The sequence below is a fragment of the Triticum aestivum genome, chromosome 1D (assembly GCF_018294505.1).
Source record: "Triticum aestivum cultivar Chinese Spring chromosome 1D, IWGSC CS RefSeq v2.1, whole genome shotgun sequence".
Classification (NCBI taxonomy): domain Eukaryota; kingdom Viridiplantae; phylum Streptophyta; class Magnoliopsida; order Poales; family Poaceae; genus Triticum; species Triticum aestivum.
In genome coordinates, this window is record NC_057796.1 from 464670159 (window position 1) to 464693694 (window position 23536).

At 43.5% G+C, this 23536-nt stretch overlaps 2 protein-coding genes, 1 non-coding gene and 1 pseudogene across 4 annotated transcripts; all 4 read right to left on the reverse strand.

Annotated features, from left to right (window-relative positions):
* Positions 1 to 5118: 5118 nt before the first annotated feature.
* LOC123175860 (caricain-like) lies at positions 5119 to 6735 on the reverse strand (annotated as a pseudogene).
* Positions 6736 to 12185: 5450 nt separating this feature from the next.
* Positions 12186 to 13661, reverse strand: LOC123175875 (ervatamin-C). Its single transcript, XM_044590365.1, has 2 exons — positions 13082 to 13661; positions 12186 to 12956 (listed from the first exon to the last, which is right to left on the reverse strand). Exons 1-2 carry the CDS (start codon positions 13605 to 13607, stop codon positions 12364 to 12366), a joined length of 1119 nt encoding a protein of 372 aa, XP_044446300.1. The 5' UTR covers positions 13608 to 13661; the 3' UTR covers positions 12186 to 12363.
* A 5587-nt stretch (positions 13662 to 19248) lies between these two features.
* TRNAE-CUC (transfer RNA glutamic acid (anticodon CUC)) lies at positions 19249 to 19321 on the reverse strand. Its single transcript has one exon. It is a non-coding gene; the product is annotated as a tRNA-Glu (tRNA).
* A 52-nt stretch (positions 19322 to 19373) lies between these two features.
* LOC123175889 (photosynthetic NDH subunit of subcomplex B 3, chloroplastic) lies at positions 19374 to 20967 on the reverse strand. 2 transcript variants are annotated; one of them, XM_044590371.1, is made up of 7 exons: positions 20677 to 20967; positions 20480 to 20593; positions 20309 to 20362; positions 20092 to 20154; positions 19856 to 19918; positions 19688 to 19767; positions 19374 to 19596 (listed from the first exon to the last, which is right to left on the reverse strand). In XM_044590371.1, the coding sequence occupies exons 1-6, from the start codon at positions 20893 to 20895 to the stop codon at positions 19732 to 19734; spliced, it is 549 nt and encodes a 182-aa protein (XP_044446306.1). In that variant the 5' UTR covers positions 20896 to 20967; the 3' UTR covers positions 19374 to 19596; positions 19688 to 19731. The 2 variants fall into 2 exon arrangements, with proteins under 2 accessions (XP_044446306.1, XP_044446305.1); XM_044590370.1 differs by having other exon boundaries at positions 19374 to 19767.
* Between the last annotated feature and the right edge of the window lie 2569 nt (positions 20968 to 23536).

Below are 23536 nucleotides of genomic sequence, written 5' to 3' on the forward strand. Positions count from 1 at the left end.
AAGGAAATATTTCTTTAAAATAATAGAAATCTGAGCGGCTTCTTTTAGATTTGATGTATGCTCTCTGTTTTCCCTTTAAAAAAAACTCCTAGATTTCCTCCTACAATTGACGTATGCAAGTGCTCCTCCTAGATTTCCTCCTAGAATTAACGTACACGAGTGCTCCTGCCCTTCAACCCTCTCTATTTCCCTGGAACCTCGGATTTGAAAACAAAAATTGACAACCTACATCTGATTGAATCTGGCTCCCCATGGCCTCTCTTTTGCATCACATAGATTTTTTGGCTCCGAAGCTCCATACCAGACAACACCAATGGCTGAAGTTTGCATCATATCCATGTCAGATTTGCCCAACCATAGCTTTGGCCGGAACCCAATACTCGGCACCAAAACAAGTTTCACTGATTTTATTGCTGCTCTCGCCGTCACCGGGTGCCTACCATATCCGCCTATACGATATTGGTAGCCTATGCTGATCGCCTTCCTCCCTTGCTCAGCATGCATGTTTTTTATTGCAGCCAGATTTTCGCAGGGTTTTCACATAATTTGTTGACCGGAGTCAATCCACCATAATCAAGTACTGCATCGCCCTCTATCCCTCAGGTTTGTCTTCTTCCAAACTTATTCCAAACATAATCCCATGTGTTTTTCAACTTGACACTGCATGTATCAAATTAGAAGATAGAAAATGTGGATAACCCTGAATAGGATGCAATGCGTATCCACATAATGTCTACGTCCATATTTAGTTAGAAGATGAATCCATCAGAGTATCGCGCTGCAGCCCATTGCCTTTTCATGTCACTATATTAAGAAGGAGAAGCCATAGCATGTAATGCATATCAGCCGGCTACTAATAAGCTCCATCATATCCAAGCTGTGCATGGCTTCTTCCTAGCATGTGGCCAAGAAACGGCAGGAGTCACCAGCCCGTCGAGCATTGATGTATGTATTGAAGTTCATCTATGTGTGTCGTTTCTTTTTTTCTCATGCCAATGAAAATCCCATGGTCTGTTTCTTCTTTTTTCTTAGATTATGAACCTCACATGTTCTATTCCATGTGGACGCAACTGATGTTTCTTTTTCACAGAAAGCACCATATTAGAGCATCCACATATGCCTGTTCGAATACAAGGCTGTAATCGCCTTACCTGTCTCTCCCTGAGCTCCACCTCATCCCTGACATAATTGAGCACAAAACATAACTTAAATGCTTCTAGTGAATTCTACATTGTAACAAAGCCATGTAGAAAATTCCCTGAAAAAAAGGCCATCTGGAAAATATCCTGATTATGACTTCTGTAGTAATTAAATCCACATTAAGCAAACTGAGAAAACACTATAATTTATGTAAATTATTAAGTCTAATCGAGAATATCACACCATGAAGAGAAAACATTCAAGTACTAGGAACCAATCATTTCAAACTGTATAACCTTCAGCAAGCGGCGACCGCCTTTAGGTCTGTGCAGGTAAGCTAAGCGCTCACCTCTCCCTACTAGAGTGCTAAATCATGTCATGTCTACAGAAGTACTTTGCATATTACCGACCATGTGTTACTTATATCTGATAAAGTAAAGATACTTGGAAGTTTGAAGTTCAGGACAACCATTTTGGGCGCAGCAGTTTCAAAGTAATTATCATCACACAGTCTGAAACATTGCTATGCACAGGCTCATCCCTTAATTTTAAAACACATTATTTAGTACGTAGACCTGATATGGCAAGGATAGTCTTATTTGTAGACCCTCACATATACCTCTGTTTGGTTGCATATCTGAAGGCAAAGGCTCTTTGTCTTCATGAGAATATGAAAAGTGAAAGATTGAGCTTTCACATGCTCACGTGCTTTGCTTATATTAAATTCCAGATTATTTGTTTTCTTAGATGATTCCTTTGGATGGCGCACATGGGTAAATATATGAATTTTGTAGAACATGACGTAGTGCACATGATTGTTTTTCAGTAATAATTGTTTACAGAGCAAAACAAAATAATGCTACAGAAGACCAGAACCCAGTACCATAGACATTTATTAAGAAAAACAAGATGGTTGTAAATTGGACAGAATAAATAACGAAATGCTTATATTACATGAAAACATTTCAAAGTATGTCCACACAACATAAGTGTGTTGTTACCGAATCTGATTATTTTCTTTTATGTATCTGCAGACTATGGTTGTTAAGTATTAAAATGATGTCCATGGTTGGTTTGATATGTTTTTGGATACAACGAGGCTTAAGCATAAAAAGTTATTTATTAACAAGACCTCCATAACAAGAAATAATATAAGAAATTTTAATTAAATGAAATTATTCTGAGTTTTCTTATATTGTCTTTCAATATGAAGACATTTGGGTTATATTTCAGAACACTTGCACAAGTTGGCGCTTTAGTCTACTCCGATGTTCATTTTTGCAAGAAATCTCTGTATCCTAAATGATTTTTTTGAGAGATTATTGCCAAGTAAACATATCCATCATGCATGTTTCTTTCACGAACAAGGGTTTATCTATTGTATTGTTCCGAAAACTAGCTCGTGCAGATGCACGGATTGATGACTAGTAGATGATAACCATGACATCTAACAGAGCCTAACCATCCACAAGCCGAATCCATGATCATTAAAAGAGAGCAAATCAATCTATAGCATTAACATGTAGTGCCATAGGCCAGACAACCACCACAAAACACAAGCACTAGATCATCGGCTCGATGGCCGGAGCCGAGCACGGTATCAGTATGGCCATAGCTCGAAGAATGGGTCCCAAGTAAGTGGTGCAGTATGACCGAGCAGACACGGAAGAAAGAAGAGACCAATGCTCACGAGTGAATTGCAAAAAACCACCACATTGAAGCCTAGGTTTGCAGAAAACATTCTTCTACGAATTTGAACCAGAAAGCACTGACTTTGAGCCTAATCTTTTGCAAAAAACACTAATTGATTGCTTGTAACATTTTGATGACGATTATGACATGTGGGTCCCATACTTGGTGACTTGGCATAATGATTCACAATATATGATGTTAGACTGGTCTTTTTCGGAAAAAACCGAATATCCCTCCCCTCCCCTGATCCAGATCGGATCTGCTCGTTCCCGCACATCGTCGCCCTTCCATCCTCCTGCCATTTGACGTCGTCATCGACGGCGTTCGCCCCGCCAACTGCTAATCCCGATCCTGGGACGCGTCGCTCGCCACCGAGGTCCTGCACGTGTCACTCCGCCTCCTCTCATTGGTGGACCAGCGCCCTCCTAAACGGCTGCTCTGGACGCGAAGGGAGCGGGATTGGTAGTGCCGGCTGCATGCGGATGGGCGGCATGGCGAGAGGACCTCGGGGATGTCTATCGCGGAGGCACCTACGGGAGAAGAGCTCAGGGTGGGAAGAGGGGATATGAGAGAAGGAGCGGAGGAGAAGGTCAGGTGGCATGGTGGTGCGGGGCACGGCCGACGTCGTCGTCGCGCTGGCAGAACGGTTTGCAGACCTGTGCCGAAGTTCACGGACGCCGCCCCTGCGTCCGCCTCGTCCGCTCGAGGGGTGCCGAGCTCTGCCATGGCCATGCCACCGGTAAGCAAGGAGAGCTCCTCCACGACCACGACCTGAGTACTGTCTCCGCCACCGGCCATCTTGCTCGCACTGGAGTCGCGGTCCTCGCGCGATGAGTGCCCGCGGGGAGCGCTTGCAGGGCCAGCAGGGAGCGCGTGCGGGGGCGGTCGGCATTCGGGTGCCTCACCAGCGAGACGCGAGCTGGGAGGCTAATTGTGTTTTTCTATTATGAATGAAGGGTGTCTATGCAAAATATCAGGGACTGTTTTGTAAATTTAGAACTACCACCTTCTAACGCCATCTGTACTGAACCGTTATGCCACATCAGCAAATATGGGACCCACCAATCGTAATTGTGCTGAAAACAACCTAAGATGTCGATCAGTGCTTTATGCAAAAGATTAAGTTCAGAATCAGTGCTTTCTGGCAGAAATTCGTAGAAGAGTGTTTTCTGCAAATCTAGGCTTCAATGTGGTGGTTTTCCGCAATTCACTGAATGACTCGCCTAGATAAGTGGTAGCCGAGGAGGCAATCATGGAAGCCGAGGCTGAAATTACGGGGCGTCATTTTTTTTCAAGCACACGCAAGAGAATTGTGTGCTTTTTATATTAAGGAGAAGGAAGAAATTTACAAGATATTATAGCAGCGCTGATAAAATAGCACAATCCACAGATAGAAAGCTACTAAGCCCTAAGTCACTCCTCTCGATTGCCCACCTAGCTTGGCTCTAATCCACATTTGAAATTGCTCTTGGATATGCCGAATCACCACATGAGGCATGGTAGCAACTTTATCAAACACACGTTTATTACGCTCAAGCCAGATGAACAATAGCACAAGGCATATACCATGGTGTTGATTCTCCTGCGGCTTCCACTGGGAGCTGCATTGCTTAATTACGGGGCGTCATCAACCCCGCCGTCTTGTTGGCACACCACCGTGCATACATCACGAAGATCTAGTAGTTTTGTGATGCTCAATTCAAACAAATAAACTTAATCAAACAACATTGCAATTCCTGTCAGAGGCCATCTTGCCTCGTCTCCACCTACCCTCGCTCCATAGTCCATAGTCCATACTCGGGCTCGCCGGGGACACCCCGTTTGGTCGCAGCGTGCCCTTCTCAGCCTCGGGGCTGCATCTTCTTTCTTGCAAAATCGGCTGACGCAGCGAAAAACAATTTCACCCACATGTACAATTAGTAGCAAATGCGAAAAAAATGAGCATGATATATGGTTTCACGTACAATGCACCACGTACAGTATGTTGTATTACGGTGGAATTGACGATGATCTGTATGTTGTATTACGGTGGAATCGACGATGATACGTACTGTACGTTACCATACACTTACACACGGTGAAGTACATCAATGCTGCTGCCTCCCACTTGGTGAGCTTACTTAATTCCGAGCGTACGCATGCATCCAGATGCATGCCGTAGGTACATTCACCTCGCCATTTTTGGGTAGGCGACGTCGAGTGCGATGCCGCAGAGCCCCGGGCCACCGACATCGCGGCGCATGCGGATGTAACCGCCCTCGCCCCATGTTTGCCCCCACGAGTTCTTCACGATCCAGTACTTGACCCCCGCGTCGATGCCGTAGCCGACGACGGGAACGGCGTGAGCGAGTGCTGTCCCGCAGGGGCCTGAGTAGACGCCGCTCCTGTAGAACTGCATGCCGCTGCCGACCTCGATGGCCACACCAATGGGCTGCCCGGCGACGGCGCGCTGCATTTCAGGCTCGTTCCTGGGCGGGATCACGCCGCTGCCGCTGATCTGGACGACGTGGTGGGCGGACTTGACGCGGTTGCAGGCGCCCCTCACCGCCATGTATGGGTACTCCGCCTCCGTGGTGAGGCCACCGTTCTCCACAATCCACTTGAAGGCCCTGTTGTAGGAGCCGCGGTTGCACCCACCGTCGTACTGGTCGCAGTCCACCAGCTGCTGCTCCGAGAGGGCCACCAGCTTCCCCGTCCTGATCCAGTTCAGGGTCTCAATCGTCGCAACCGTCACGAATGCCCAACAGCTGGCTGCATTCATTCATCCAGGGACAAAACAATGGTTAATCAGGGTGCATGTTTCACAAATCACAAGCTAAGGTTGAACCGGGAGGTTTTCAGTTTTAGAAAACTTTCAGCACCAACCGAAATCATTGAAATTCAATGAATTTCGCTTTGTGTTCTGGCCAAAAGGCCGAAATATTCACTTGAAGTTAAATAGATACTTCCTCCATTTACTTATACAAGGCCACTATAAAATCTATGTTTTGCATCTATACAAGGCCACCAACAGTAATCAAGGAAAGAATTAATGATATTTCCTCGTATTAGCAACTTATTTACTACTTGGATGCTTGTAGTCATAATGACACTAGTTACTTCCTCCACTCAGTTTCCTTGCATGCATGTTGCATATTAATGATCCCAGTAAACGAAAAGATAAGTAAACTTGCAAAGTATGCATTAAATTTTATCTTCGTACATGTATTCTTAGTTTGTGGCCTTGTATATAAAAATAGAGGGAGTATTTGATTTTCATGTGTACTACAGAAATTGCTGAAATATTTTGGCCGAAAGGCAAGTATTTCAAAGACAAGTGAAATCAATGAAATTCAGTGAATGTCATGGAAATCCAACTGAAAGTGAAAACCATGCTGAATCAAGTTGGGGATCTATCCTTACGTACAGCATGATGAGCTTTGAGACTTGGGCGGCGTGACCGCGCCTTTGGCCCTCTAGTCCATGCTGGGTGGAGGCGGAGCCTCCAAGGAGTTATCCTCGCCACCAGACGACCACAACTCGGCGTCGCTACCGGTCGCGGGCATCGTGATGCCCGTATCATCACCGGCGCCATCGTAGGATGAAGCGTAGCTCGCCAAGAACTCCTCCTGGGTGAGGTCGGTGAACTCGTTCTCACCGAGCTCGTAGGTGAGGTCGCCACGCCGGTTGGTGGCGTCGATGTACTCCATGTAGTCGCGGTACACCTGGAAGCGCCGCAGCCTCTCCTCCACGCTCAGGTACGACCGGTTGTGCGTGGCCTGCCACTGGCGGAACCTATCCATCATCAGCATGTCGCCCACGTCGACCGAAGTCGCCGGGAAGGCGGCAAACAGGCCGCGCACCAGCAAGATTGCAGTGATCGCCGGCCATGCTCCTGGGGAGAAAGCCATGTAGACTGAACGATCCACGCACACTGGCTTGTGCTCAAGCATGCATGTGTAGACGTGTTTTTATAGCGCTCGCCGGTGGATCGCGGGAACATGTCTTTCGCCGGTGTCGGGATGAGCTCATCGGCCGGCGACGAGTGCATGCAATGCATGTCGCAGGTGCTGGCGATGCACGTAGCTCGTAGAGGAATTGTAACGAGCCACATTTTCTCTTTGGTCTCATCATGCAGCGGTGCATACATATGTGCATGTGTCTTGGCACACGAAACGGTGTTGGTTCGTTAGATTGCGTTGCCGTGCACACTAGCCAACATATGAGTGGCGACTGCAATGTACCGGTTTGTGTACCACCTTAGTGGACGTTCGCCTTCCAGTTCTGTCGATGAACACGTCGTCAGCCTGTTAGTATTAATCTTTAGAGACAAACTTCACAGAATAAAGCCTGGCACTAGAACACCTAATGTACATATGACAAAGAGATTTGGGATTTCTTACGGATATTGAGGGAACCCTTGTTTCTGCTCGATGCAACCTTTGTGTAGCTCATGGTTACACCTTGCGTTACGTCGTTTGCAGCAGTAGCGCCGCTGTCACTCTTGCGGCGGCTGGCAGTGGAGATGGTCCTCGCCTCTCACAGTTAGAGGGTACCCCACATCTACGGTGTAGAAATCGCTGGATTAAACTGATGAGGTCCTTCTCCTTCTATATTAGGTGAGTTGGGACCAAAACTAAAACTGTTGGCTCCCACCCCCCCCCCCCCCCCCCCCCCCAAAAAAAACTGTTGGCTCGCACCTCCGATCACACGGTGCATCCGTACATGGGGTGTGGTGGACCACATCCCATTGACTTTCTCTCTTGATTGTTAGCCAAGATCAAAATCAAACATTCTCCCCCTTGATCGTAAGACTAAAAAAACATCATAATCCCACTCTCAATAAAAGAACACACCCATGTAAAGGGTTACAATGACCAATGAAATGCCACTGAACGGCGGTACCTATAGTACATTACGCTATCTCGAAATGGAAAACATACCTCTTTATGGTAGTTGGTGTATTTAAAGGTCCAGATTCCATAATTAAAAGGCTTTACAAACCCATGCCGGCAACACAACCATAAAAAACGGGTAGTAAGTCTTCAAGAAGAGGAACCGCAAAACTTCTATAAATTAAATATTATATATCTTTGATCCTGAACTCTATCTTTCACAACATGGAGCATAATGTCAACGGTTTTGGCTACACCGAATGACTTGTTGTTACTCATATAGAGGATTGTGTGATCATAATCGCAGTGAGTGGTTTGGAGTTGTTGTCTATCACTCTTAACTTCGGGAATAATATTCTTTCGATATATAACCTGCTCAGTAGCCTCTAACATGCCAAAAATAGTTTGCATTGTGGATGATGTCGTGGTTGTCCTTTAGGAGCTTTTCCATGATAAAGCTCCTTGTGTGAGGGTGCAAATGTAACATGGCGTGGAATTCTTAATATCCACATACCTCACCAAAACAAACTATCTTAGTAGTAACCCACAATTATGACATCACAAAACTCATTAATAAATGAGCATGTAATATTCATCGCCTTGCATATACTGCAAACCTTGACTACATTTTCCAATTGTCCAGTGTTGATTAAACACAAGTTTGCCAAGTATCCTATAATCATAAATGAGAGAGTGCGTTCATGCTTAATATTTAAGGTGCTTTTGACAAATGATACATAAGGAACCAACATTATCTGATCAATTTATAATTGGTTCCTTGGATACCCAAATGTCCAATTGTATCACCCTGAAGTTTAGGAGCAGGTGATGTAGAGTACTTGCGCATAATGTATGTCTTTCGTATTATGTCCACATATGTAATCATAATAGGACTTGTACTCCTTTTGGACCTGCTATGTATCGATGAACCTCCATACAATTAATGCACAAGATAACACCAAGATCCTTTGAACTCAAAGCTCATGGTTTAGCCAGTGAGCTTTCATCTACATAAGGCAGTGAATATACACCCCAGACTTAGTCTCAACGCATGTCTTCTATCAAAAAATAACTTCCTCGGACAGCATGCCGTATGTTATTTTTTTTTCTTTCATGACAAAACCTTTTGCTTGAGCTAGATAAACATTCTTAATTAAGTCAACATAAGCGCATGTCATGATGGTAACACAAACATCTTGAGAATTCCTTAGTCCAAACAAGAGGAAATATGTCACACCACAAATCTCAATCATTTTAACCTTTCAAGATTTCCCTCAGAGTCATGTTTGGTTTTGTAAACCATTTTAGCCTACCATATTTAACCCATTGAGGAAACTATATAAAGTTTCATACACAGTAAGGGCTCATAGCCTTCATCCCACATGGCAACAAGCCAATAAGATGAACATTCACACACATTATTATCATAGGGAAATGATGAGGGTGGATACTGGGTGTTGCGTTAGTGATTTCATAATCGTAATTCCACCTGATGCGTAGGAATAAACATCTCATGGATAGTCAGTTGCTCCTTAAGATTTGTGTTCCTAGGCTCAAGTTCCCAGTGATTACTTTATTCTCATAGAACATATACTATGCTCCAGAGTCTAATGTCTTAATAAGCATACATTTTCGTTCTAATCCACATCACTGTGGGGCAGAAGATGAAAAAGAACTTAATGAAGTGTAACACATGATTATGAACAACGTTGGTCACAAATATAATCATACACTACTTACTACAATAATATCATAACTGGCATAAGAACGGCAAACTTGCCACTTTAGCATCAATGTGTGCCTCATATTATTCACAAAGGTTAAGTACTTGACAGAGTCACCAAAAAAATAGGCTAGAAATTATCATAAAAAATAGAAACATCCAATCGTTTATTTTAATAGACCAAAATTATATAGTCATCAGAGAAGATTTCAAGTAAAAAAATTACCCACCATTGCCATTATATTTATAATGGAAAACATTTCGTTTATGCTTCTATCCCTTTTCCGTATTAGCACCATGTGGATGGTGCATGGATTCTGTAAAAAAACGCTAGACACGTTCCTCTAGAAAAATGTTGCGGCTGAAGCCAGCATAACTTACCCGCGAAAACAGTCCAGTCTAGCTTAATATAAAATTTATCTGATATAGAAAACTCATATCAATAAAATGGATTAAACTATTTACTAGAAAAAGGGGCACCCTACCCATTTTAACCAATGCCGAATCGACAACATATGCATAAAAAGAGAAAAACGGATTGGAAGAGAAAAAGAATTGTATTAATTCCCATTTTCCATTTATTTAGTTAGTTTTTCTTTATGAAATTGTTATAGTACCCATCTCAACCCATACGAGGCAACAAACTAATGCACTTTCTCCTTCAGTCACCATCTTCCTTTGTAAAGGTTACACACACACCCTCATCCTATAGGCCATACATTGTAGTCTGTTAACGAGTGCTTGCAAGCGCTTATGAGCTTAACGTGCTTTAAACAAACAAAGCCAAACATGGTTTTTTGCTCGTTAAACAGACGAGCTTAACGAGCCTAGCCTTAATAAGCATGAGCTTAACGAGTCGAGCCGAGCAGCTCGTTAATCCACCCCTACACCCCACTAGTAAGAGACGAATCACGCGGCTAGTAATTAGGTTACTAGCGCGTGCGAGGTGCGCGCGCCGCTAGTATTTTGTTATTAGCGGTGTTCACATAACTAGTTAACAGCAGTGCGATACTAGCAGCGTGTGAGCTACATGGCGCTAGTAAGGGTTTTAGCACACCACTAATAAGGAGGTTTTGTACTGGTGTAGCACTAGAACACCAAATGTACAGATGACAAAAAGATTTGGGATTTCTTACTGGTAGGGAAGCCTTGTTTCTGCTTGATGCACCCTTTGTGTAGCTCATGGTTACACCTTGCATTCTCCAGCAACATGGAGATGGTAGGAGGAAAAGAGCTGGAGCAGGTCAGCACTCACCTTGCGGTGGCTGGCGGCGGGGATGGTCTTCGCGATTGACAATTAGAGGGAACCCCATCTATCGTATAAACCGGTGGGGTACTTCTCCTTATATATTAGGTGCCAGAGAGTCGGGACCAAACCCAAAATTGTTGGTTGGCACCTCCGCAGTGCATCCTTCCGTGGGGTGTGGTGAGCCATATCCCATTGAATTCCTCTCTCTTGGTTGTTTGTCAAGGTCAAAATCCAACACAACCGTGGCTTGCCCTAGTGTGACTTGACTAAGATATGGCTTGAACCAAATACCCACCTAAGTTGCTCAAACTTGCTTAACCTTATGTGTGGCAACCTTAGGTAAACTTAGTCTCAAACCAACAACCGCTACGTACATACACCGGCCAAGTAGAATGTCGTTATACCCACAGTTGCGGTTGCGGTCATGGCGGCAACGGAACACCTGGTCACCAATAGGTGATCTCCGCGATCTAGTTGGTGCATCCCTGGTCACATGCGCCGGCGCAATCTAAGTGGGCGACCATGCGGCCGTGGTTGACGTCCTAGTCGGTCTCAGCGTGGTGCTTTAAACTTGCGGCCATGATCTTGACGACCTCCATGATTGGCCGGGTCATGCACCGCTGTTGCACTAGCCCGGCGCTTCTTCATGGCATCCTAGAACTCCACCATGCCTCATGCCTCAACAAAGGAGCACGCCGGCAAGCACTCCCGCCGTAAAACGTACCCATCCAACTCCATTTCAGGCCACCAAGCCATCCTTGAAGCGTCTTGGAAGCATGGCGGCCGTTTCCATGTCTCGGCGGCATAATATGCTCATCGTTAGAGTTTCTTTTTTTTTAGGGAGAACTGAGGCTACGCTTTCTTCTATAGTATTTCCTTGTAGGTTCACCGATTTACACGTGCTTTTTCACAGAAAGATCTGCTCATAAGTTTTCTTTTCTTCTTCTAATGTGTACGTGATCTACTTTCGATATGTGTCCATGTTGGACTCATATTGCACGTATCATTGGAAAGACTGACTGCCCATCTCAAGAAAATGGAAAGACCTGGACGTATGTCTTTTCTCTTTCTAGTGTATACGTTGTCTAGTTTTAGATGTGTGTCTATGTTAGACTAATATTGCACGTGTCATTAGTGGACTTGTTTGTACGCCACTATATTGTGTGTACCATTATTATCTTTTAGTCTCAATTATTATCAACAAGATCGGCGAAGGATATATTTTTAGATGTGTGTCTATGTGAAGGCGGAGTAACGTGGTGGTTTGTTTGCCTCTTGCAAGGGTTGCTCAAAAAAAAATCTAAGGCTATAACCATCAAAGTTGATCCTATCATACCTCAAATTACTCCCTCCGTTTCTAAATATAAGTATTTTTAGAGATTTCAATACAAATTATATACGAAGGTATATAAACATATTTTAGAGTGTAGATTCACTTATTTTGCTCCGTATGTAGTCCCTTGTTGCAATCTCTAAAAAGATATATAGGAATCGGAGGGAGTATTACTGAAGAGTAATGAATGTCAAAGTGCCTTCATTAGATGGATAGTGTTATTGCCGCATGAGGTATTGAAGGAATGCAAGTTCAGCAAACAATAACGGGTGGTCCTGAAACAATCCCAGTAGGCGAGCTTACTTAATTGGGAAGGTACGCATGCAGATGCATGACATAGGTACATTCACATTCACGCTTTCGCCATTTTTGGGTAGACAACGTCGAGCGCGATGCCGCAGAGCCCTGGGCCGCCGACTTCGCGGCGCATGCGGATGTAGCCGCTCTCACCCCATGTCTGCCCCCATGAGTTCTTGACGAGCCAGTATTTGGCCCCAGTAGGGGCATCGACGCCGTAGCCGACGATGGTGACGGCGTGAGCAAGATTTGTCCCGCAGGGGCCCGAGTAGACGCCGCTCTTGTAGAACTGCATGCCGCTGCCGACCTCGATAGCCACGCCGATGGGCTGCCCGGAGACGGCGACCTGCATTTCGGGCTCGTTCCTGGGCGGGATCACGCCGCCGCCAAGGATCTTGACGGTGTGATGGGCGGACTTGGCGCGGTTGCAGGCGCCCCTCACCGCCGTGTATGGGTAATCCGCTGCCGTGGTAAGGCCGCCATTCTCCACAATCCAATTGTAGGCCCTGTGAAAGGACCCGCGGTTGCACCCGCCGTCGTATTGGTCACAGTCCACCAGCTGCTGCTCCGAGAGGGGCACCAACTGCCCCGTCCTGATCCAGTTCAGAGTCTCGATCGTCGCAACCGTCACGAACGCCCAGCAGCTAGCTGCATCCATTCATCGAGGGACAAAATACTTAATGGTTAACCACCGTGCATACTTAACAAGGTAAAGTTGAAATGGATCAGGCGGGGGGGGGGGGGGGGGGGGGGGGGCTTCAATCTTTACGTACCGCATCCTGCGCCTTGGGACTTGACCGGTGTGACGGCGCCCTTGGATCTCCAGTCCCAGCTGGGAGGCGGAGCCTCCAAGGAGCTATCATTGTCGCCGCCGGACGACCACAGCTCGGCGTCGCCACCGCCCACAGGCAACGTGATGCCAGTATCATCACCGACCCCATCGTAGGACGACGCGTACCTGGCTAGGAACTCCTCCTGGGTGAGGTCGGCGAACTCATTCTCGCCGAGCTCGTAGGTGAGGTCGCCGCGCCGGTTGGTGGCGTCGATGTACTCCACGTTGTCGCGGTACACCCGGAAGCGACGCAGCCTCTCCTCCGCGCTCAGGTACGACCGGTTGTGCGTGGCCTGCCATTGACGGAACCTGTCCATCATCAGCATGTCGCCCATGTCGACCGACGCCGCCGGGAGGGCGGCGAACAGGCCGCGCACCAGCAAGATTGCAGTGATCGCCGGCCATGCGCCGGGGGACAAAGCCATATCGACCGAACAATCTACACACGCCGACTTGTGTTGAAGCATGCATGTGTAGACGCGTTTATATAGCGCTCGCCGGTGGAGCACGGGGACATGTCTTTCGCCGGTGTCGGGGATGAGCTCACCGGCCGGAGACGAGCGCATGAAATGCATGTTTGCAGGTGCTGGCGATGCACGTAGCTCGTAGAGGAATGGTAACGAGCTACATTTTCTCTTGGTCTCATGCATGCGGCGGTGCATATATCTGTGCATGTTTTGGCACACGAAATAATGTTGGTTAGTTAGGTTGTTTTGCCGTGCACACTAACATAGGAGTATATGCCAACTGCAATGTACCGGTTTGTCCACCGTCTAGTGCACCTTGTCGCCTTCCCAGTTCTGTCAATGAGCACGTCCTCAACCGTACTGCCCGGTTCATTGACTCGATTTATCTTTGTTAAAACTCTAAATTCACTAGATAATTTCCCTTTTTTCAGGGGTCACTAGAGGATTTCCTACACGTTACTGCAGAACACACTGACATGTAGCTATGATTTTTTTATTTGAGAAACAGCTATATATGTTTTGATGTCTACTTTAATACATACACGTTGTACATTTTCGTATATATCTAACACATTTTTATGTATATTTAACATTTTTAAAATACATGATTAAAAAAATTCAATTTTGTATGTGATGTGTTTTAGCTGAGAACTTGGCGCTTTGGTACGGTGTGATTTTTGCAAAATTGCGCGGCTTCTCGCATCTGATGATGGAGACGGACTGCCCGGAGGTAGTAAGCCTCTAGAAATTTCGCCACAATAACCGATCTGTTGGGGCACCATTACTGATGGAAATTGGAGAGCTAGCTTCCTCTTTTTCTTATTTTGATATTCAACATGTAAACAGGCCAGCCAATGTACCAGCCCATCTCTGCGCAAAGCACGTTTGCTCGTTGATGGTCACTGAAAGTTGGGTTGATTCTAGACCATCTTTCTTGCTCACCGGCTTGTTGCCTGATGATGCCACGAGCTCGTTTATTGAATAAAGTTATCAACTTTTGACAAAAAAAAATACATGATTAACATTTTTAAAAAAACATGTTTTGAACATTTTCTTGAATACATGATAAACACGTTTCAAATACACGTTGGTACATTTATGGAATGATAAAAAAACCTTTTTTTAACTATACAAACATTTTTCTTACATTATACAAACACTGTTTTCAAATTTTACGAATACATCTATGAAACTCATGAACATTTATTAAATTTAACGTACATTTTTTCAATGCATTAAATGTTTTTTTATCGCATGAACACTTTTTACTTTGCATAAATATTTTTTAAAAATGTCACTTATATATTTTTTGGAAACATGTGACAATGTCAGAAACATTTTTCGTACACATGAATACATTTTCTTATTTTCTCATGCACATTGTACATTTTTCATATACATAAGAATCATTTTATATACACGTTTAACATTTTTTAAATGCATGACTAACATTTTTACTTTTTTATATAAAGTGTTTTTTGTAATATATTATATATAATATTTCAAAATATAATAAATAATAAATAAAATTTGAAGAAAAAATAATTGAAAAAACACGCATGACAGCATGATGATGCCATGTGGTTTCTGGCCAACCCAGTTCCTTGCAGGCGAGCCTCCATAGGAGTCGCTGCGGGCGGCACATAGTCACGCCCTTGTTGTGCATATGAAGCTTTGCGCTGCCTGATGAACAACAAACATAGGCCAATGCTCAAGGCCGGCCTGCATGGCAGCGTGCCACCTCCCAGCAGAACATGTTAGATGCTTCGCATAGTCGAATACAAGCATGCTGATTGATCTTTCTTGTACCATGCATTGACTTGGAGGATGAAAGGAACGACCATTGTTACATCTCATGTATGCAGTTGATGGGTACATCATGCATGGATCGGTCCCATGTGCATGTCAATTCATGGTTGAGCTTCCATGGGTGAAATACAGACTCAATGTTTTGTATTATTCAAAATTACCGGAGGCTTATACATACCGTATGTGTTTTTGCATACATAGTTTATGTTGGCTTTTGACATTAGATGGATATGCGTTGTATTGTTTGCATAGTTATAATAATCTAATATACTTGTGGTGATGTCACTTTAAAGAACAAATAAACAAAATAAAGATATAAATAAATAAATCCCAAAATAAGTTTTCTTAATAAGAATGAATTAGTGGCATTGGTATTATCCTTTAAGAAGAAAGTAAATGAAAAAAATATGAGAAAATTTGCTAGCATAAGCATATAATAGTGAAATCCAAAAAATATTTTTCTAAGAAGGAAAGGATTAATGGCATTGGTATTACCCTTATACAGAAGATATTGAAAAAAATCAAAATAAAAAGGGTTTTTAAGGAAGCATGAATTAGTGACATTGGTATTACCCTTTGAGAAGAAAGAAAATGAAAGAGTATTGAAATAAGTAATGACATAATTTGTACACAATTTACATGGGAATTGCATTTTTAAATATGCAAGAATGTGATTATTTTGCAAAAAGACTTTTTCTAAGAATGAATGAATTAGTTGCATTAGTATTACCCTTAAAGTAGAAAAAATGAAATCAAAATAAAAAAATCAAGTTTTATAAGAAAGAATGAATTAGTGTAATTGGTATTACCATTAGAGAAAAAACAAAATGCAAAGAAAAACAAGTGATGACAAAATTTGCACACAATTTGAACAGAAATTGCACCTTTTATAATTTGCAGAAATATGCATATAATAGTGCAATTTTCACAAGAAGAAGTTTTGTAAGAAGAAATGAATTAGTGCCATTGGTATTACACTGAAAGAAGAAATAAAATTAAATAAAACTAAAACAAAATCAAAATAATGAAGTTTTCTAAAAAAGAATGAAGCAGCGACATTGATATTACGCTTTAAGAAGAAGGAATATTACACAAAAATTGCACTTTTTATAATATGAAAGAATAAGCAGTGTTTTTTTTGCTAAAAAGAAGTTTGCTAAGAAGGAATGAATTAGTGGCATTGGTATTACGCTTAAAAAAGAAAGGAAATTATATAAAATGTAAAAAAAAATCAATATAATGAAGTTTCCTAAGTAAGAACGAATTAGTAGCGTTGGTATTACTCTATTAGAAGAAACAAAGTGGAAAAAATAATGACAAAATTTGCACACAATTCACACATAAATTGCGATTTTTAAAATATGCCAGAATAAGCATATAATAGTAGTTCACAAAAAATAAATTTACTAAAATGGATGAATCAGTGGCATCAATATTACATACCCTTAGAAAGTAATAAAAACTAGAACAAAATCAAAACAATGAATTTTCTAAAAAAGAATGAACTAGTCACATTGCTATTACCCTTCAAGAAGAATGAAACTGAAAAATATAATAATAAAACTTGCAGACGACTTTGCACTAAACTTTACCTTCCCTAATATGCAAAGAATAAGCATATAATAGTGCAACTTTCACACTATAGTATAATTTACACACATATTATATAGTGTTTGTATATGATTTACACTCAGTCAAACATCCCAAAAATACAGAAAAATACTAAACAAGAAATGGAATAAACAAAAGCAAAAAACATACATAAAAATAGGCAATGTGTAACGGGCTTCAAGCCCAATAGAAACACCGACTGACGGCAAATAGGGGCAAGTTAAAAATTCTGCCCAAGAAGCCATGGAACAACACAAGGAAAAAAAAATAGCGCATCTTGACAAAAGAAACAACAGTCAAAAAACCGACTTACCCAAATTTAAAAATCCGGAAACTTATGTACAACTAAAGTAAATTTTGTTTGTACCCCAACAACAATTACGCTAGGTTAGAACTTAGCTTAAGTTAGAATCATTTGCATCTTCAAGTGTTGTTAAAAAAACAAAGGCTATAACCATCAAAGTTGATGCTGTCATGCCTAAGATTACTATTGACTGTCAAAGCATCTTCATTAATGCGGGAAACATCATGAATGGGGTGTAGTTACTGCATGAAGTATCGAATGAATCCAGGTTCAGAAAACAATAACAGGTGGTCATGAAAATTGACTTCAAAAAGGCCTATTACAAGGTCAATTGGAATTTCCTTTTTGAATACACTTAGAAAAGAGGTTTTAGTGCAAAATGGCTTGGCTCGATGAAAAGTTCGTTCACAAGGGACCCTCAGTGTCAATATCATTGGCGAGGTGGGTAGAAACTTTGGCAGCCACAAGTTAGTGAGATCAGGGGATCCTTGTCTTCTTTTCTTTTAAATTTGAATGCTGACTACCTATTCACTTTGTTGGGGGATCACTAGACTGGCTATTCACTTTGTTGAAAAAGGGATTTCAGTTATGCAGTACGTGGACAACTATCCTATTTATTAAATATGACGTAGGAGGAGCTAGGAATTTGTTTGAGATGATGTCTGGCCTAAAATTCAGAAAAGTGAGGTGTTGATGGTATTGGAGGATGCTGATAAGTTGGACCAATATGCCACTTTGTTTAGCTGCCAAATGGCTACTTGCCTCTAAATTACTTGGGTGTGTTTGTTAGTTCTAGTAGATTGTAGGTATCTGATTAGAAGTTTGTTTGACAACTCTCCAATTTATCACATGTCCATATATATTATGTGCAGAACGACAGTGAGAAATTTTGGCAAGATCAGAAGGTGCTTTGTGTGGCAAGGAGGTGCTACAGAAAGGAGATATTATTTGGTGAAGTAGCCCCTGATCTGTAGACCTAAGGAGAAAGGGGATGGGGTGTCTGAATAATCTTCCCAAATTGAATATCAGCTTAATGTGCAAGCTGAGGACCGCCCTTGGCAGCGTTTTATTGGGGCTAAATATCTAAAGGTTTGTATCTTCGATATTTAACACAGGGTGCATGACTCTGTTTGCTGGTACGATCTTATGCATTTGAGGCCCATCTATCTTCAGGGGTGGCTGGTGACTGCGGGTAATGGGGTGACTACTGATTTCTCTAACTCATGGTGTGGTACTACACCCTTGAAAGATCAGTTCCCTGGTTTGCATGCTATTTGCAATGACGCAGGCAGGTCAGTGGAAGATATTGCAGGAAGGAGATGGCAACTCAGTTTACGAAGGTGGCTGGATGTAGGCCTGCAAAATGCCATGTGTGTTTTTCATAAAAAAAGAACCTCACAAACCTAAATGGATATGGACCACATCGGGAGTGTTCCCTGTCAAATCTCTTTATGCCCACATTGCTTACAATGGTCTTCATAGATTTGTAAACACTTGTAGAAAGGCGAAATAACACTCAAAAATTAATACCTGGCTGTGGCTAATTTGGCATAACACCATGGTTACCAAAGACAACATGACTAGACGTAATCGTGTAGGCAGTACGATTTGTGTGGAGCATTGTGTTGGCCATTGGAGCGAGGAAATGGCCCGAATGCTTCTCGCGATATAGAGTTGTACCGTGGCATAGCTGTTGCTTTCGCTCCCCCTGCTTGTAATATTCAGAACCTAGCTTGTAGTTTCTCTGTACCTCGCTAGCGTATCAAGACATGTTTTTTCTTCTGCACTGCATGATGCTCGTTGTCTGTAGATAGTGCGGGTCGTATGGAAAACGAAAATGTTGTACGGAAAAAATATTGGAAATATAAAGGAAGGATACCTACAAAAAAACAAAGAATGCATATGGCAAAAAAGGAGTTCCGTCGCCGGGACTTGAACCCGGGTCTCTCGGGTGAGAGCCGAGTATCCTAACCACCTAGACTAGGACGGATCTGGTTGCTTCGTTGATACACTACACATAACAATTCCTTAGCGAGCATCTGTTGCAAAACGGAGGCAACTAAGGAAACTGGAAACTGTTACTGGTTCAGCACAATTTGCAATTTGCCATTGATTCCAGGAAGAAAACCAAGATATGGCTTTAGATACACACAAATTGTGCTACTAGGCCCTATCATACAGATACAGGGTACTAGGGATATGCCCAGAACATGTTTGTAACTGATGCCAGCAGCAGCAGCAGATGCGTTCTTGCTCTGTTCATCTCTGGAGTGAACAAGTGCACACGCAAGCTGTCAGTAACTTGTTGCCAGGATAGACATCTTTAATTTGCTCAACACTTGGTAGCAGGAAATACATGGCACTGGATGAATCACATGCCGTGCATGCAAAATTGTTCAGTCATTTCTTCCACTGGGGCAGCCGTTGGACGACAACCTGCAAGAGAAAACACACAATCTTTCAGACAAAAAATGACGCTAACGACGTAGCAGAAGACAGCGCGTGGGGCTTAGCGAAACCATGCCTTGCCGGAGTTCTCCTTGTTCCCGACGATCGTCTGGCAGGTAAGCCTCCATGACTCCGGTTTCTGAAATACAGTAGTAGACAGTAAGATGCAGAGTGCACAGTTAAGTCGCAGCTCCTCTGTATGTGAACCACAGAGGAGACAGCAGCCGCAGCTCCTCTGTATGTGAGCCACAGAGGAGACAGCAGCAGAAACTAAGAACCAGAGGAGAATGTGGAATAAACATGATTGCGTACCTTCTTCAGGTAACGATTCTCGGCGTCCGTCCTTGGGCTCAGCAGCTCCTTCCCGTCGATTATCTGCGCACAAAGGTTCACACTCTGGTGGCATCAGTTACGGTTCAGAGCAGCCATTGTGCACAGCGAGATAGCGTGCGGTGCGGTGCCATTTCCAGTTGCGGTGTTGCACATGATGCAGTGAATTACTAGTTGGGAAGGCGAGGGAGCGGTGTACCTCGACGATGCAGGTGCCGCAGCTGCCTCCGCCGCCGCAGTTCATCAGCTTCCCCTGCAGCGCACGCGCACGCACCAGGAACCATTAATTAACAGATAGTGGCAGTGGAAAAATCAGAAGGGGAAATTACGCAAGAGAAGGTGAGGAGGTTAGGGAGGGACGGTGGCTCACGTATGCCGCGTAGAGCTCGATCTTGTTCTCGACCATGACGTCCCGGAGGAGCTTGTCGCCGCTGACCGCCGCCGCCCTGTCCACCGGGTACGACCCGTCGGCGCCCGGCTTGGGCTGCACGCACACCACGGAAAAGCAATTAAACCTCGGCGCCTGGAGGTGGGAGCTAGCGGAGAACATCTAGGTCGAGGCCTTACCCCGACGAACTCGAGCTCGATTTGGGGCTTGGGCGGCGCCGGCGCCGGTGCGCCGGGCGACAGGTCGGGCGAGGCTGCGGAGCATCTGATGGGGGACACGGCCGCGGCTGAGCGCGTCGGCCTGTAATGGCTGCTGCCTGCCCGGGCGGAGGCCGGGGTGGCTGTGGGGAGGTGGAGGGGGAGGACGGAGAAGAGCGCCGCGGAGCTCGTGGCCGCCATGCTCTCGCTGCTCTTGGTGGGGACGTGGCCGCGTCGGTTTGTTCGGGAAAAAGGCACCGGTTTTATCGCTACACCGTCGCCGCGCGGAAGGTGTGGCCGTCGAGCCTGCACGGGCCACACCTGCGCCTGCTCTCGGGTTGGATGGAAATTGTTGGAAACGTCTAGTTTGTAACCTTTTTTTTTCTCAAATTCTAATTTCAATTTACATCTTAAAAATAGTACTACTCCGTTCCATAATGTAAGACATTTTTTGACCGGTGGGAGTAGGTTCTAATTTCGAAGTTGCCTTTCCGAACTTCTCCTTTCTTGAACAAAAACATCTACTCCCGCTACATGATAAGGGGGATGTTCATATCTCCGCCTCCCGCTGGTGGTTCCCATTCCACTCCGCTGCTCCGGCACCAGAAAGCAAGGGAACTTCGGTTTTATATATTCTGCGTGCAGTTACAATTAGGTTAGGGTTTGGTGTCATGGTGTAATTGTTTGGATGGTGGCGACAGTGACCCATCAAACAGTCGTGCCTCGAATTTCATTTGCATCTGAGCAACATTGTAGACACGATGAGTTTGTCGTCGTTGGGCATGTGTTTCAACTTTAGCCTTTAGGTGGTGTAGAAGGTCATCAACTTTGATCTTGTTGACGGTGTCGAGTTTGTTTTGTCTGCAAATTGTTTTCACTCGGCGGCATATGTGGAGGGGGTCGCCAGTTCCTCTAGCTCTGGCGACCGTAGCATGACCATTAACACATATATAAGGAAGTCCCTTACTGATTCGGCTTCTTCTCCACATCCCATTTGTGTTGCATGTGGTGAATGGCTTCCGGGGCGACATCTATGATATATTTCTTCTAAAGGTTTGAGTACGCGACTTAGTAGTTGCACTTCCCGCATACATTCTCTCCGTCAGCAATGTGATGGTGAACAAGTGAGCATTGGGGAATTAGTCCAGAATGATATTCTTGTGGATTTAGATATAATTCCAAGATTTCCTAGGGTATTTTCTATAAAATTGGAAACAAATGTCCTCCACATGTTCCATTTGCACTTATTTTTATTATTTAAATAATCTAGGAACTGGTGCTAAAAGTTTGGTTGCTTTGCGCATGCACCTTCTCACAAAATGAGCTCCATCAAATGAAGATTTGTCATCACGAATGCATAATAGTGATTTTGCATATTCACTTGTGATGATGAATTTTCCACGGATCACCGCAAAACAACTCCAAGGTAAACATAGACTATATAGAGCGAAGTGCACTAGGTGGATCGCATAATGGTGATTTTTCCTTTTTGAGAGAATAATGGTGAACAATGGACGTGACAGTTTTATCAAACATAAAGCATTAGACACACAAAGAGAATCATAGTAGAACTACAAGGTGAGATGTGACGCTCAGCACGATTTTTGAGTTGCTCTTGATCCATGGACGAGAAATGACACACGTGGTAGGAGAAATGGACATTGAGGGCATGTTCGACCAAAGACCCACCAAACGATGGTCTTCATGAAAAAAATATGCTAGGCATCACGTGAAGCAAAGAATCTATCAAACTAAAACTACCATTCTAGCCCCCCCTCCCCCCCAAAAAAAATCAAAGCCCATGCCACCCCTATCGAAGAGTTTGTGCACCCATAGGTTGCAGAGCAACTACCTCTGCTATCTTACTTATAACTCAAAAGCTTGAAAGGCAGATATGGTTGTACATGCGTCATAGTCAATGATCAAAATGTTCTTTTTTATAGAAGACAATAGGTACCTACTACAACTAAGTTAAGTTAATTAAAATATTTAAAGTAAGTTACAACAAGCCAAGAAAAAGAAAAGGTGAATTATTAATATAAGTTGGTGACCCACTCAACAAGACCATCATAAGAGACATTTTTTACCCTATGAAGAAGAAGCATAAGCTCATCTTTAGACATGTGCTTTTAAAAATGAAGTCATATCTCAATGCTCAAGCTTCTAATGTGCTCTTTGATGCTCTGAGCAATGTAGTTATATTTCAACTCATGTCGTTCCGGGATGCTCATGAGTTGTGGACGAAGCTTCAAGACAAATATGGTGTGTCCAAGATTTGTGGGGATGATTGTTCTCCCTCCACCTCCGGCCGTGTTGTCTTCTCAACTGCCTCTACTTCACCTACATGTGGTTTGCCACAAGGTAATGATATGGTGAGTAGTGTTGATCATTGCAATGATGATAGTGTGCTTATTATCGATGATCCTTCACCACTATCTTATTGCAATGCTTCTTCTTTGGACTTTAACACTTCAAGCACTCCAAATGTTTCACATGCTTGTGTTGATAGTCCTTGCATATCATGTAGAAATTGCTTGACTAAATCTCATGATGATATGCTTGCTATGTCTTGTTGCCATGATAAAAATGCTTTTATTTCCTCTAGTTGTTGTGCTAACAATGTAGAGGAAACCCAACACTCCATGGAACAAGATGTGGTCTTGAATGGTGCCTCAAGGGATCCTACATCATCATCTATTGCATTTTGCCTTATGGCTAAGGCGTCAAAGGTATCGCCTACTTTGAACCCCAATATGTCGCTTGATGATGATGTTAATTCTAATGATGATGAGGATAATGATGAAGAGAATGATAGTATTGCTTCCTTAAAAATTAAGGGCAA

What these genes read in the sequence shown, in the direction of transcription:
- LOC123175889 (XM_044590371.1), bottom strand. Translation starts at nt 20,895, where the DNA reads ATGGCGGCCACGAGCTCCGCGGCGCTCTTCTCCGTCCTCCCCCTCCAC. An exon ending in TCGAGCTCGAGTTCGTCGGG is followed by an intron (nt 20,594 to 20,676) that starts GTAAGGCCTCGA and finishes GTGTGCGTGCAG; the next exon opens with CCCAAGCCGGGCGCCGACGG. An exon ending in TCGAGCTCTACGCGGCATAC is followed by an intron (nt 20,363 to 20,479) that starts GTGAGCCACCGT and finishes CGTGCGCTGCAG; the next exon opens with GGGAAGCTGATGAACTGCGG.
- LOC123175875 (XM_044590365.1), bottom strand. Translation starts at nt 13,607, where the DNA reads ATGCTTCAACACAAGTCGGCGTGTGTAGATTGTTCGGTCGATATGGCT. An exon ending in GTCCCAAGGCGCAGGATGCG is followed by an intron (nt 12,957 to 13,081) that starts GTACGTAAAGAT and finishes GAATGGATGCAG; the next exon opens with CTAGCTGCTGGGCGTTCGTG.